Source organism: Gossypium arboreum, chromosome 13 (assembly GCF_025698485.1).
Source record: "Gossypium arboreum isolate Shixiya-1 chromosome 13, ASM2569848v2, whole genome shotgun sequence".
NCBI lineage: Eukaryota > Viridiplantae > Streptophyta > Magnoliopsida > Malvales > Malvaceae > Gossypium > Gossypium arboreum.
This window is the reverse complement of record NC_069082.1, coordinates 63,362,842-63,379,912: the sequence shown is the minus strand read 5'-3', so window position 1 is coordinate 63,379,912 and position 17,071 is coordinate 63,362,842. Positions and strand designations below refer to the sequence as shown.

The 17,071-nt window shown below is 36.6% G+C and overlaps 1 protein-coding gene across 1 annotated transcript; it reads left to right on the top strand.

The window, feature by feature from the left end:
* The first annotated feature begins 8,530 nt into the window (after positions 1-8,530).
* Positions 8,531-8,944, top strand: LOC128286813 (uncharacterized). Its single transcript, XM_053024531.1, has one exon. It carries the CDS (start codon positions 8,531-8,533, stop codon positions 8,942-8,944), a length of 414 nt encoding a protein of 137 aa, XP_052880491.1.
* Positions 8,945-17,071: the final 8,127 nt, after the last annotated feature.

The following is a 17,071-nucleotide window of genomic DNA, read 5'->3' as shown; positions in this document are numbered from 1 at the left end:
CCCCCGCTCAAAGGATGGTGTCAGAGGGGGATAGACTCGATACAGTTAGCCAAGGGGGGAGGCTAAGGAGGCTTTCCTCCAAATGATGAATAACTGGTACACCGAGTTTATGAGAACTAACCCTAATGCTCAAGCCCCACCTCCTCCACCCCCTTTGAACCCTCAACCCGTGCCTATGATGCCTCAAAACATGGGTTTCATGAGATTTGTTAGGACCCTCGTAGATAAGATTAGAAAACAAGGGGCCGAGAAATTTAGAGCAAATTTTGATGACGATGCGGAGTTAGCCGAGTTTTGGCTCAAGAATTTGATCAGAGTATTTGAGGAGCTATCTTGCATGCCCGATGAGTGCCTTAAGTGTGCCATTTCTCTACTGAGGGATGATGCTTATCATTGGTGAAAGACTTTGATCTCGGTAGTGCCTAAGGAGGCTGTCACTTGGGGGTTCTTTCAGGAGGAATTCTGAAAGAAGTATATCAGCAAAAGGTTTATTGATCAGAAATGAAAGGAATTCCTCGAGCTTAAGCAAGGATGTAAGTCAATGACAGAATACGAGCGGGAATTTGTTTGATTAAGTAAGTATGCTCGAGAGTGTGTGCCCAATGAGGCCAAGATGTGCTGCAGGTTCGAAGATGGACTCAATAAGGACATTAAGGTATTAGTAGGCATCCTTGAACTTAAAGAATTCGTTGTACTTGTCAAACGGGTATGTACGGCTGAAGAACTAACAAAAGAAAAGAAAAAAGTTGAGTCAAAGGCTAGAGATGTTAGAAAGAGAATAATGAGTAGATCGGCTCTGACAGAATCCAAGAAATCAAGAGATGTACCTCCTCGTTCTTATGCATCGACAGGACGCTCCCATAAAAATCGAAAGAAGCAAGGCTCGAGTTTTAGGACTCAAGCTACATCTATGGCTAGTGTAGATGACACTAAGCCTCGTCAATTTGAGTACTAACACTGCGGGAAATGTCACCCGGGTCTGTGTAGGAGAAATAAGGGGACGTGTTTTGGATGTGGTTTTCCAGATCATTTTGTTAGGGATTGCCCCGAGCTGGGCGAGAAACTTCAGATTGGGAGAAAGAGTGGTTCAGCTCCTAGAGGAAGGCCCTTAAACAATACCGGTAGTCGAGCTAGCAGCAAGAATACGACTCCAGAGACTGTTGTGCTATCTGAGGCTAGGACCCCAGTTAGAGCCTATGCCATACGTGCTCGAGAGGAAGCATCTTCGCCAAAGGTGATCACCAGTATATTTTCTTTCTATGACCAAGATGTTACTGCGATCCAGGCTCTACCCATTCGTATATATGCATCACATTAGCATCTAGCATGAGTTTACTTGTAGAGTCTAAAGAATTTGTGATTAGAGTATCAAATCCGTTAGGCAAGCATGTCTTAGTAAATAAGATATGCAAGAAATGTCCTTTGATGATTAAAGGTCTTTGCTTTCCGGCCGATTTGATGTTGTTGTCGTTTGACGAATTTGATATTATTTTGGGTATGGACTGGTTGACACTTCACGGTGCTATAGTGGACTGTAAACGAAAAGTTATTGAATTAAGACATGGAAGCAGTGAGATCCTTCGGGTAGAGTCTGATGAGTCTAGTGGGTCACCGATTGTAATTTCTTCAATAGATGCCCAGAAATGTTTAAAAAAAGGGTATAAAGCTTATTTGGCTTATGTGATGAATTCAAAGGAATTTGAGTTGGAGATTGAATCAGTACCTATAGTACGTGATTTTACGGATGTGTTTCCAGAGGAATTTCCATGTTTGCCCCCAATTAGAGAGGTTGAATTCAGCATTTAGTTGATGCCAAGGACTGCACCTATTTCGATTGCTCCATATAGAATGGCTCCAACGAAACTGAAAGAGTTAAAGTTTCAACTACAAGAACTAGTTGACAAGGGATTTGTAAGACCAAGCTTTTCACCATGGGTTGCTCCCGTGTTGTTTGTGAAGAAGAAGGATGGTTCTATGAGATTATGTATCAATTATCGATAATTAAATAAGGTAACGATCAAGAACAAGTATCCACTCCCAAGAATCGACGGTTTGTTTGATCAATTAAAAAGGGCAACATGGTTTTCCAAGATTGATCTGAGGTCCGGCTATTATCAACTTTGAGTTAAGGAAGCGGACGTGCCTAAGACTACTTTTAGGACTAGGTACGGTCACTATGAATTTCTAGTTATGCTGTTTGGATTAACAGATTCTCTAGTCATATTTATGGATTTAATGAATAGAATTTTTCAGCCTTATTTGGATAAACTTGTCGTAGTGTTTATTAATGATATTTTAATCTACTCGAGAGATGAGATAGAGCACGCCGAACACTTGAAGATCGTTTTACAGATTTTGAAGGACAAGCAATTGTATGCTAAGTTCAGTAAGAGCGAGTTTTGGCTTCAGGAAGTTGGATTCCTAGGCCACATCGTTTCAAGCGATGGTATTCGAGTTGATCCCAGTAAGATTTCTGCCATTGTTGAATGGAAGCCTCCAAAGAATGTAACCGAAGTTAGGAGCTTTTTAGGATTAGCGGGTTACTACCGAAGGTTCGTAAAGGGATTTTCTATGATAGCCACCCCTATGATGAGACTACTGCAAAAAGATGTCAAGTTCGAGTGGACGGAAAAGTGTCAACAAAGTTTTGAGAAGTTGAAAATGTTGCTGATGGAGGCACCAGTGCTAGTACAACCTGAATCAAGGAAGGAATTTATAATTTTCAGTGATGCGTCTTTGAATGGACTGGGCTATGTGCTTATGCAAGAAGGTAAAGTTGTGGCCTATGCTTCTAGACAGTTAAAGCCTGACGAGAAGACTTATCCGACGCACGATCTAAAATTAGCCGCAATTGTGTTCGCTTTGAAGACTTGGCGTCATTACTTGTTCGTGAGAAATGCCATATCTACACCGACCATAAAAGTCTTAAGTATTTTGATGACTCAGAAAGACTTGAATTTAAGACAATGGAGATGGCTAGAATTGTTGAAAGACTATGAACTTGTGATTGATTACCATCCAAGAATGGCGAACGTGGTCGTCGATGCTTTGAGGGCTATGAACACTCAGATGATTTTATGTGAGGATGGTTCTGTTTTGGCCGAATTGAGAGCTAGGCCAACTCTTCTTCATCAGATCTATGAGACTCAGAAAGTAGGTAAAGAATTACAAGCTAAGAAAATTCAGTGCGAGTCCTCCAGTGAATCTGATTTTTAGGTCGACTCTGATGGATGTCTGAGATTCAGGGGTAGAATCTATGTTCCTAGAGACACCGAGCTGATTCGGAATATTTTGCAAGAAGCACATGATAGTAGTAAGTCAATTCGTCTGGGGAGTACAACGATGTACAATGACTTGAAGGAAACTTATTGGTGGAACGGCATGAAAAAAGACATATCTGAATTTGTATCAAGATGTCTAATTTGTCAACAAGTCAAAGCTGAACATCAAGTGCCTTCTGGATTACTTCAACCTATTATGATCCCAGAGTGGAAATGGGATCGAGTTACTATGGATTTTGTAACCGAATTACCAGTGACTCCTAAGAAAAAGGACTCTATTTGGGTAATAGTCGACAGATTGACTAAGTCGGCTCATTTTATACCGATACGCATTGACTTTTCTCTTGGCAAGTTAGCTAATTTGTACATCTTAGAGATTGTTAGACTTCACGGTGTACCTTTTTCGATCATTTTGGATAGAGACCCGAGGTTCACATCTCGATTTTGGAAAAAGTTGCAAGCGGCTTTGGGTACGAAACTAAATTTTAGTACTGCTTTCCACCCGCAGACCGATGGACAATCCTAGAGAATAATTTAGACACTTGAGGATATGCTTCGATGCTGTGTTCTGGAGTTTAGAGGAAGTTGGAAAGCTTATTTGCCTTTGATCGAGTTCGCTTACAACAACAGCTATCAATCTAGTTTGAAGATGGCTCCTTACGAAGCCTTGTATGGACAAAGATTCCAAACTCCCTTGTATTGGACAGAGCTCAAGGAGAGCAAGATTTATGGAGTTGATTTGATTAAAGAAACCGAGGATAAGGTTAAAGTGATTCGAGATTGTTTAAAAGCGGCATTGTATAGACAAAAATCATATATGGATTTAAAAAGGAAGGAGATCGAATATCAAGTAGGCGGCAAGGTATTTTTGAAAGTTTCGCCATGGAAAAAGGTTCTAAGATTTGGTAAGAAAGGCAAGTTAAGCCCTCGGTTTATTGGACCTTACGAGATCACCGAGAGAATTGGGCCAGTTGCCTATCACTTAGCTTTGCCATCAAAGTTGGAAAGAATTCACGACGTGTTCCATGTGTGCATGTTACGTTGATATCGATCAGACCCCTTGCATGTGATTACTCCAACTGAGGTTGAGATCCAACCGGATATGACTTATGGTGAACAACCGGTTAAGATTTTGGCAAGAGAAGTTAAGCAATTGAGGAATAAAAGTGTGGCTCTTGTGAAAGTACTTTGGCATCGACACGGAGTCGCAGAGGCCACTTGGGAACCCGAGGAGATTATGAGAAGTCAGTATCCGAATTTTTTTCTAGGTAAGACTTTTGAGGACGAAAGTCCCTTAAGGGGGAGAATTGTAACATCCCGAAATATGGTCTAGTCGGAATAATGGTTTTGAGACCATAAATCCAACGTTAAAATATTTAGATTTTGATCATTATGAGATTTAGAATATAAGATTATGCATGTGGTAAAGTTTCATGAAGAAATTTTAAGAATAAAGTGTCTAATTACAAAATAAGGACTAAATTGAATAAGATGCAAAACTTGGGTTTTAGGTGCAATTTGTGAGAAATTGTTTTGAAATATGAATTAGAAGGTCCTAAAGAGCCATTTTCCCAATTTCTAAATTTTTGGACAAATATGGACATCTATGGAAATTTTTGTAAGTTTAGTGACTAAGGGGGTTTTGGTCATTTGGATATTAAATGAATTAAAAACGGAAAAAGATCTAAAAATCAGCTCATCTTTCTCATGTTGCTGCCAAAAATTCAAAGGTACCATAGCTAGGGTTTCTTCAACTTTCAAGCTTGATAGAAGTCAATCCTAGCCCCGTTTTTAATGTTCTTTGTATTTTTGACATCCTTGCAACTTGCTATCTTCATTTCTACCCATATTTCATGCTAGGGTTTATTTTTAGAAAATTACCCATGCATGAGTTAGATGTATTTTGGTGGATTATGGAAGAATATGATAGTTTAAGGTATGGAGAACAACTTTTGTTAAGAGATTTTGCATGGAAACCCTAAAAAGGACTTATTTGTAAAAGTTATGAAAATGGGTAGAAAAGTGTGAAATGAAGGAAAGTATGGGCTGCTTTAAGTACAAGAGGTATTCGGCTAGGCTTGGGTAACAGAAAAATCACTTGCATTTCTTCATACGAGGACTAATTTGTGAATAAGTGAAAGTTTAGGGGTAAAAAGGGTAATTTTATCAAAGAATGAATTTAGGGTCAATTTGAGTAATGTATGAAGTTAATGAGCTAAATTTGCTATGATAGATCAAGAAAGACGAGAACCGAGTCTTGATAATGGCAAGAACAAAGTGTACGAGGCATAGGCACTATTTCGAATATTTTGTACCGAGGTAAGTACATGTACAAATAAATACCTTAATTAATGTTTTAAATGTTTAAATAACATATGGATAATTAATATATTATTTTGTTACCTTGTTTCTATAATATGTTTTGATGTTTTATTCTTATGTTACAAGTGTTGCCATGTTAGCATTGTATATGATAAGGTCATATGTTATAGGGCCAACATTCCGAGAATGTTCGACAAAGAGACGTAAGTCCGAAAATCCCATTTGAAATTAGGAATAGATAAGGATACAAGTGACATGTCACTAGGATAGTTATGTATGTCTGAGCTCGTTTGAGGACATGATACATGCTAGGTCCGGGAGCTTGTGTAGCCTCGTTGAGAGGCATGTAATTATGTGGTACACGCTAGGTCTGGGAGCTTATGTAGCCCTGTTGAGAGGCGTGGTAATGTGATGCATGCTAGGTTCGAGTGCTCATATGTAGCCCTGTTGAGAGGCGTGCTATATCATGATTATGGCACTTCGGTGCGTTTATATTCGAGTATCCTATCTGTTATTCCAAATGTTCAGCGGGTAATGTATACGAGGTTCGAACATAAACTAAGTAAAATGCATATGTGTACAGGGGAGCAAAGGTATGTGTTTAATCTGTGTACTTCTATGACTATGATCATCCATGGCAATATATGTTTTTATGTATTATGCTTATAAAGAAAATTTAGATCACATGTTTGATGAAAGGTATGAAAAAGTGAAAAAGGTGTAAATTATATTCTATGGTTTAATTAAGATTTACTTTATTTGTACGTGTGCATACTAAGCTTCATAGCTTACTCCTCCCCTTTCTATTTCTTTTAGATTCGTCAAGCTAGCTCAAAGGATCGAGAATGTCGGAGCTCGGGTCACACTATCAACTAAACTTTGGGTATAATACATTTGATTATTTTCAGTCATGGCATGTATAGGTGATTATTATTTTGTATATGTGTCATGTCATGTGGCTAGCCCAAAGTAATAGTTCCCTAATTGGTATGATTATTTTGTATATGGCCAAGTGAATTGGTCCATATAGTTAATTGGAGTGTTTTCTTATAATTATCTGTTGATTGCATGCCAAATTATGTATGTGATTGTGGTCTATGCTCGATAGTAGGATGTTAAGCATGTTGGAGTACATGAGGGTTATTGGGTGACCAATGGCTTGCAAGATAGCCTCCAAATGGTCCACATGAATAGACACATGAATAGGTGTCTAGACCGTGTGTGACCCACGAACAGCCCACACGGTCGTGTTGTTCAGCCGTGTGTCCCGTGCACCCCAAAATTTCCATGTTGCATGCTTTGTAGTAACTATACGGGTTGGAGACAGGGCCGTGTGTGACACACGGGCAGACCACACGGACGTGTGCTTTGGCCGTGTTTCCCTAAATGAATGATGATGTCATAAACAGAATGTCCAGGTTTTTGAACATGGGCGACAATACGGGCGTGTCTAGGCAGCGTGAGGTACAGGGGCCGAGGACACGGGCGTGTGTCTAGTCCGTGTGAAAACCACTGCACCTTGAACTGAATTAAATAAATTTCAGGATCCCACACGGGCTAGGGGCACGGGCGTGTCCCAAGCACACGGGCGTGTGAGGCCAAAGCACAAAAAAAATTTCTTAAGTTTTTCTTACGTTCTCGGTTAAGTCTCGGACCACTTCAAATGTATGCTTCAGGCCTCGTAAGCCCATATAAGGGACAAAAATGATGGAATTGGAATTTTATAACCCGCATTTTTTGTTAGATGTTTGTATGTTCGTCCGGTAATGCCTCGTACCTTATCCCAGTCTCAGGTACGGGTAAGGGGCGTTACAATAAGGCCATCTATGTCAAATTCCACTATCAATGGTTTAATAACATAAAAGGGACCTTTCATTTAATAAACCATAGTAATTAAGCACTTTAAACAAGTAGAATGCAACTTTTGCATTTTACGCAATTTAGTCCTTTTCTCAAATTAAGCATTCAAATGCTAAAATTATTTCACGGAACTTGCACATATATATTCACATGCTATAAACACCAAAACTAATATTAAAATAATTTTTTGACCTGGGATTTGTGGTTCTGAAACAACTATTCTGACTTAGCTAAAATCGAGCTATTACAAATGGCCACTATGAGTTTTTGATAATGTAATTTGGGTTGAGTAATGCACCAATGGTATTCATGGGCTTATTGAATAGGGTAATTCATCCTTATTTAGATCAGTTTGTTGTGGTTTTTTTCAATGATATATTAGTATATTCTAAGAATGAGATTTATCATAAAGAGCATTTGAGGATTGTATTTAGAACATTGCGTGATAATCTGTTGTTTGCAAAGTTTAGTAAATATGAGTTTTGGCTAAAAGAAGTGCATTTCCTAGGACATTATGGTATTATGGTGGATCCTGTTAAGGTTAAGGCAGATCTATAGTGGAACTCGCCCAAGAATATTTCTAAAGTTCCCAGCTTTCAAAGTTTAGTTGGGTATTACAAAAGGCTTGTAAAGGGTTTCCCGATGATAGCATCACCTCTCACTCGACTGTTGAAAAAGAAGAACTATCCTAATCATGATCTAGAATTAGCAACAGTGGAATTAGGATGCGTGCTTATGCAAAAAAGGTAAGGTCATAGGTTATGCATCATGCAATTGAAGCCTCATAAGAAGAACTATCCTACAGATGATCTAGAATTAGCAACAGTGGTCTTACCACTGAAACTATGGAGACATTATCTGTATGGTGAGAAATATCATATATTTTCTAAGAGTCTAAAATATTTCATTACCTAGAGGGACTTGAATCTACACCAAAGAAGATGGTTAAAGCTGTTAAAGGAATATGATTTGACCATTGAGTATCATCTAGGAAAAACAATGTAGTGGTGGATGCTCTGAGTAGGAAAATTATGGCAACCTTGTTGTCTCTTTGAAATAAGGTAACCATGTCTGGTAATGGAGCCTTTATACCAGAATCAGTCGTGAAACCAACCCATCTTTCACAGATATTAGAGGAACAAATGAAAGATAGTCAGTGTGATCGATTCAAGCAAAGAATGGAGTTTGGCAAAGCAGTAAACTTCAGTATAAGAAAAGATGTCGAGTTAAGGTTCAAGAACATAATGTTTGTACCAACGGAAAATGAGTTGCGAAAAAATTTTCTTAAGGAAGCTCATCAAAGACCTTATTTACTACACCCTGAAAGCATCAAAATGTATAAAGATCTGAAGGGCTCTTATTGGTGGGCTTGCATGAAAAGGGAAATTGTTGAGTATGCCTCAACTTATTTGACGTGTCAAAGGATTAAGGATGAACACGAAGCTCCTTCCGACAAACTGTATCCTTTGGAAATTCCATAATGGAAATGGGATAGGATCACTATGGATTCTATATCGGGGTTACCCTTCAGTCCATCCAAGAAAAATTTTGTTTAGGTAATTGTAGATCGACTTACAAAGTCAACTTATTTTCTTCTAGTAAATACTACCTATTCTCTGGAGAAGTTAGCTAACCTTTATATTGTTGAATTAGTACACCTACACGGAATACCATATTCCATAGTGCCTGACAGAGATCCAAGGTTTACTCCAAGGTTCTGGAATCAGTTACAAAAATCATTGGAATCTAAGCTGCAATTTAGTGGTATTTCACCCTCAAACATATGGCAAATCAGAAAGAGTTATTCAGGTTTTGGAAGATATGTTAAGGAGTTGTGTAATCGACTTTGGTATAAACTATGAAAAGTATGCTCCTTTGGTCAAGTTTACCTATAATAATAGTTACCATGCCAGTTTGAAGATGTCGCTATTTGAAGCTTTGTATGGTAGAAGGTGTAGAACACCCACATGTTGGATGGACATTATTGAGAAAAAGATAGTAGGGCCAGATTTGGTACGTGAAACTAAGGAGAAAGTTGCTATCATTCGCAGTCATTTAAAAGCTACACAAGATTGACAGAAAACTTATGCAGCGTAACATCCTATTCCCTGTCTGGTCGATCGATCCGAGCTATAAGGTGTTATGACAACCAACCTTGAACAACTTTTATAAAAGTGTTTAATAACAACCAAATAATATATTTAAATCATTTCCATGCTTTTAAATCAATTTGGGACCTAAATTGAGCTTACGAAACATGTAAAACAAACTGAGACCAAATCTTGATTAAATTGAAACTTCTACAAAAATTTAAGTAAAATGTGTAAACAATGGTCACATGGCCATGTGAAAGAGACCAGCCTGTGTGGCCTTAAGGATGGCCATGTGGCTACTTCACACGCCTATTTTCTCAAACCGTTTACAATTCGAATTTAGGGTCACACGGCTATATCTCTAGGCCATGTAGTACTCTGAGACTGTGTAGACAGACTTGCACCAAAAATTAAAGAATCACATGGCTGTGTTATATGATCGTGTAGAGCACACGGCTGTGTGGCAACCCGTGTCTAGGTCGTGTGTACCCAAAACTACCTTCACAATCAAGCCATTTCACATCCAAATAATTGGGCTCCAAGCTATACAATAACCAACAATTGAACCTATCCAAAATGTGCCTAAACAAGCCAAAACATACCAATTCACAATTGACCTAAGTGTCTGGCCAATATGCCATCATTGGCACCACAATTAAAACATATAAAACATAATCCATTCAAATATACTTAATCAACTATCAAATATAGCCCATTTATCATGATTAAAATAATCAACCAAGGTCGACCAAGCTACCTAAGTATTTGTACCAAAGCGACCATTTCAAATGCCTTTAAAACCAAAGACATATCATTGGTATCACACAACACAATCAACCAAATACTAATTGAGATTCACATCAATATACACATCTCATACTTCATTTGACACAAAATATAATCATAGTGCTTAAAACATATGTATATAACAAAACCCTATTTACATGCCACTAATAACCGGCCAAAATAAACAAATAGCTACTGAATGAGTTTCCAGATAATGTGATCTCCAACAACGTTCCAATCAAAAGCAAAAGTCTGACAATCTACAAATAATAAAAAAAAAACCAATAGAGTAAGCTTACGTAAAGCTTAGTAAGTCCGGATTAAACTTAAACTTTAACTTACCATACTTGTTGTAACTAAAACATTTCACAATTAATTTCATAAATAAGGTCATAAGTTCATTTACTTCATATACACCAAAAATCTCATAAGGTTAGTGAGTTCACATATACGAAGCATATAACTTTATCATGTCATAAAAAATACAAGTAAACGCATTTAAGACTCGCATTTCATTTCAAATGTCCATGTCCAATGCTTTATTTTTATTTACCCGAATATAACATGTCAATAATCATATCTCAAGATATAAATCATCAAATCTTTCTATTCCATTACCATTTCGATAATTAACTATTTTGCTTGAAGAACAATAGTAAATTCACTTCGGATACATGGGAAGGTAATGCTCACATAAGCTAACATAAGGACATTAACCGATACATAAATTTGCCACACAAGCTTCAGAAAATCTGCAACAGGACCTCAAGCTATCGGTATGCCATCCATCACTGGTACATAGTAACTACTAAATAAAAACACCAGCACAGAGTGCCTACATCTGAAAACACCAGCACGAAGCCTGCTAAGTATACATTGGCATGAAGCTTGCTAAATATACACCGGCACGAAACCTGCTACGCCCTAATGACATGCCATTAGTATCCAAGATATTCACTAAGTTCAAAAGGGTTTATCTTGTATAACATAACCTATACATGCTTACAACTTTTTCCTTGATCACATACATTCCATAATCTTTCCATCTTTATAGCAAGACCAACTCATACCATGTCATAATACAATTAATTTTCAATTTGTAACATTTCTATACTTTACATTTTGATCTGTAACACCCCGAACTTGAGACCATCGCCGGTGTCGGACACGAGGGGTTAACAAGCCAAGTTCACATGTTTTGCCACCAATTTGACATTTCCAGTCAGGCTGGAAAACTGCGTCACCATCGCCTTAAAATCATATCTCGAGTTTCAAAACTCGAAACTGGTTTCAGAATTTTCCTGAATTTAGACTCATATATCCATCCATGGATTTATTTCTAGAATTTTTGGTTGGGCCAATTGGTACAGTTTATTAGTTAAAGTCGCCCATGTTACAGGGATCGATCGCTTCGACCTTCGCGCTATAACTTGAATATCTCTCATACAGGGCTTTAATATGGTGTCGTTTGTTTCTAATGAAACTAGACTCGAAATGGAAACATATAAGGCATGACTCCTAATTCTTTCTGGATAATTTATAGTAAATTTTAAAGTTATGACAGGGGACCCGAAACCGCTTCTGCCCTGTCTCACAATAGCTTTCATATCTCTTAACCTGTAACTCCTATGACCATTTCGTTTCTTCCATATGAAAATAGACTCATCAAGGTTCATTTACATAGCTTATTCACTATTTAATACCATTCCTACAAATTTTGGTGATTTTTCACATTCACGCCACTGCAAATGGCAGCTTCGCTTTTAAGGTAGGTCTTACCTATTTTGTAGTCTCCATGAACCAACTAGTCTTGCCATACATAAGTTCATATATGATCATTTTAACCATACCAATGGCTGATCATGTGACCAACATTCCCATTTCCAATCCATAATCACATCATGACACCATATATATACATACAAACCAAAAATAGTCTAAGTTCATGCTTCCTTTTACGAGCCATTTTCGCATGGCCGTATACATATACATCACCACATTTTTAAACCAACAAGGGTAGTCCTATACATGCCATTTCAAGTTCAAACAAAATTTATACCAAAATAGAGGCGTTGATAGTGTGGATGACTTGACTTTATTGATCCCGAATCCGATTGCTATCGAGCGAAATCTATAAAACAGAGAGCCAAAGCAACGGGTAAGCATTTTTATGCTTAGTAAGTCTCAAGGAATATAATCAGCTTTAATTAAAGCAATACATTCACATAACCAAATGCATCATTCCATTAATACACATTCACATAGTCATTCTTACTTCATACTTCATCATTATATACTTTCACAAAGTATCGATCAATTCAATAGCTGAAATTCGTTAGACGATTGAGCGAATGTTGCTCAAACATGTCGACTTTCCAATGCACATATAAACGTACCTTATTCTTTGGGCTTTTCGAGCGCATTAATTGAATTCATTACAGCAACCAACACTCACCTCCAGCCCAAGATTCTTCGGAATATAACCGGATATAACCACGTGCACAAATGCCTTCGGGTCTTAGCCCGGATAGAATGACTCGCACGAATGCCTTCGGGTCTTAGCCCGGATGTAGCCACTAGCACAATTGCCTTCGGTCTTAACCAGATATAATTTCCAGCATTAACGTCTTCGGCTTAGCCCGGATATCATTCAATTTCTCATGCGCACATACATCAATAATCATTGGACATACATATTTCATTTTCAAGCATTAAGGCTCAAACACAATTATGATCACTAGCATAATCGCCGGGACTTAGCCCGAGTATCATTCAAATACTCATACACACATAATCAATAATCAATACACATCCATACATCATTTCACATAATTCAAGTAGGGTCACTTCTTGAGGACTTACCTCGGATGTTGTCGAACGGCTTTTACTACTATTCGATCACTTTCTCCTTCCCTTGTCCAATTGTGGCCCTCTAAGCTCTTGAGCTAATTCAAACAAATTCAATTTATTAAAACCTCATTGTGCTAGCTTATGGCGAATATGACAAGGAGTTTAAATGGTCATATGGCCACCCTTTAGCTTGAATACACAATGGTCATGCACATTTTTACTACATCAAGCAATTCAATACAATTTATTCGAGCATCAAGGAAAAGCTAAGGCCTTCAATAGGCTACCCAAGGCCGAATATTCATGTACATGTTGAGGCCAATTATGCACTTAATACCTCACAAAAACAGCATGCATTTTACTAGTTAATGCTTTGCATATTGTAGCTCAAAACTTATAATATAGCATCAAGCACTCATATGTGTGCTAGGTAGAATGTGCTTGCAATTTCACAATTATTCTTCAACATCTTCTTCTTTAAACAAACATATTCATCACTTCCTTCATAACCAAAACATCATGTGCAAACATATATATACATATATGAGCATGGCCAAATTTCAAGGTGTCCATAGCCATCCAAAACACAAATTTTAACTAACATGCAAGAAGCATGAATCATGCTCATGAATGCATCATGGCGAATATGACAATCATGCCCTTTTAACTTCAATCATGGTTGAACAAAAGAAAACTCAAAATCTTACTCAAGAGTAGACAATCCATCATTGCATGCATCATCATCAAGCTTCACACTTAGCATGCAATGGCTTTATCACTATAACAACTTTGGCCAAATACCATTTCCATGGCATAACAAAGATTTGAGCCATGGCTAACATGCACATCAAGTTAGCAACCAAAACATGCATGAAACTCCCAACACAACCTCATACATACCTTAATCTTGATGCAATTTAGCCAAATCTCCTTCTAGATCTCTTCTAAACCAAGCATGAAGCAAAAATCCTCCCCCTTTTTCCTTAGTATTTTCAGCCAAGAAGTGAAAATGGATGGACAAAAATTTCTCCTCTCTTTTCCTCTACTCACGGCAACAAGGGGCATCCAAGCTCATCTTTCTCTTCTTTTTTTTTTCATTTTTTTTATGCTTATTTTTATTATAATACTTCCTACATAACTCACTAGCCAAACATTTTGGAAACATGTTTTCCCTTGCCCATAATTTGTCATGGCCGGCCATCCACCTTAGGAAATGGGATAATTGACATGCAACTCCATTTATTTCACTTCATGCATTATTAGGCCACTTAAAAATACACCTATCACATTTTCAAGTCCTAGCACATGGGTCCTTTCTTATAAATTTGCACCTAATTAATAAAAATCAAGACACGAAATATTTACGCATACAAATTCCACATACAATAAGCACAGAATATAACACCTAATTATTCTTGTGACTCGGTTTCGTGGTCCCGAAACCACTCTCCGACTAGGGTCACATTAGGGGTGTCACATGATCCATTATTGTTCCATTTCATAACCATTCAATAGATCACATACTACTTTACATTTCCATAATACTATTGCAATTCAATTCATACATATACCTTTCCCATATTTTACAAATTGGTTCTTTATTTCCATTTTCAAAACTTACATTCCTTAAACATGTAAATCATAAATACATAGAAATATCTATTTATAAACCTAATCACATATATCCAATTTTTAACTCAAAACATCAATAGACATAACCAAATTCTAATATGAACTTACCTAAACTGATTTTGAAGCAAAAACGACTCCAAAGTCTAATCAGTAATTTTTCCTTTTCTGTGTTTGTTTATCAATTGATTCGTTTCTTGATCTATATAATAATTTAATTCAGTTATCCAATTCAATTACTTATAAATACTAAAATTCACATATTTGACATTTTATCAGTATTTTACACTTTTACCCTAAAGTTTTACCTTTTATTCAATTTAGTCCTTAAACCCGAGACTTTCAAATCTATCACAATTAAACCAATTTTATGCTAGCAAAATTTTTCCCTATGCATTTACAGCCCATATTTATTTAAGTATCATAAGAATTTCATGCCAAGTTTATTATTTTTATCAATTTAGTCCCTAAACTAAAAACTAACCAAAATCACTTAATAAAATAGTCCTAAAACATTTCGTAGCTTCCAACTAGCTTGTTCTCGCACAGTTGAAATAGTAATATGTTATATAGAATCTGAATTACCCATTCCAACTATCCATCTGTTTGTGCCTTGGCTTCGTGAAATTTACTCCAAAAATCTAGATGTGAATCTCGGATACATGCAACTCCACTAGCCTTTCAAGCGAGTAATTCGTTCTTACTGGAATAAAATGACCTAATTTCATAAGTCTAACAATAATAACCCAGATTGAATCTTTCCTTCTCAAAGTCAAAGGTACTTCAAATATGAAATCCATCGTGACTCATCTTCATATCCAATCGGAAATTAAAACAAGTCATAATAACATGGACAGAACTTGATATTCAATTTTGACCTATTAACATACCAAAAATCTCGGTACAATTCTAAATTTCACATTTCATTCCTGACCACTGGTGACTCTATCTCAAGTCATTACACATTTTGTCGCTGCCTAGTTTGAATCAAATAAACGCTGCTATGAACCTCGTGTAAGATGTTTCATATAATCTCGAAATTGTTCATCACATATATTCAATTTCGAAAATATAAAATATTATCATAATCAATACTGAAATTAGTGATTTGATCATTCTGAATCTATTCCCGTTTAGCTAACAAATTCAAATATTTTCTTTGCATTTCACAAATTCTCAACTCTGTAATAATTGAACCAGCATAACTCAAGGTCATTTGAGTCAAGCATTACTATAAACAACGAATTCTTCCCTAGATTTAGGCTGAATCTGTACCGAAAATTTTGTCAATTTAGTTTTCAACTTATCAAAATTCTGCTGACACTTATCTGATCAAACAAATTCAACGTTTTCTTGTAATAGCTTAGTCATCTGAAATACAATTATTGAGAAATTCTTAATGAATCATCTGTCGAAATGTGGCTAAAAAACATTACTCATCAGATCCATCAATGCTACGGAAGCATTAGTCAATCCAAAAGGCATAACTAGAAGCTTGTAGTTTCTGTAATAAGTTCTACATGTTGTTTTTGTATTATCATTATCTTTAACTTGCAACTGATAATAACCCAAATCTGAGATCAATCATCAAGAACACTAAAGAACTTTTCAACTGATTAAATAGATATTCAATACGAGGTAAAAAATATTTATTCTTTATCATGACTTTATTTAACTACCGACAATCTATACACAATATCATCTACCCATCTTTCTTTTTCACAAACACCATAGGAGCGCCCCAAGGTGATACACTAGGCAATTCCTTAAGAAAAACATCTGTCAACTCACAAACTTTCATTACCTAATCAACTTTCATTACAATCAACTTTCATTTTTGACACTCCAGAAACCAGGATATAAGCTAAAAGCACATTAAAGCCATTTTAGATCAATTTTTGCGTGGATATCACTAAAATCATATTCAAAACACAATCAGACTTAACAAATTCAACAGAAATCAATTCCACAAACATCTCAAATCAATTCATTTTTGTTGATAATTCAATATAGCATCGTCAATAGTCAACCAATTCATCCCCAGAATAATGTCAAATTCATTAAAAGGCAATAACATTAAATTAGCTGAAAAGTTATAACCCTAAATTTTTAGTGGACACTGTTTGTAAACTAGGTTGACTATGACACTTTGACCTAAAGGGTTCGTTACTTAAACAACATATTCAGTTGACTCAACCAGTAAACTCTTTTTCATTACTAACATAGTGCATATATACAAATGTCTCAACC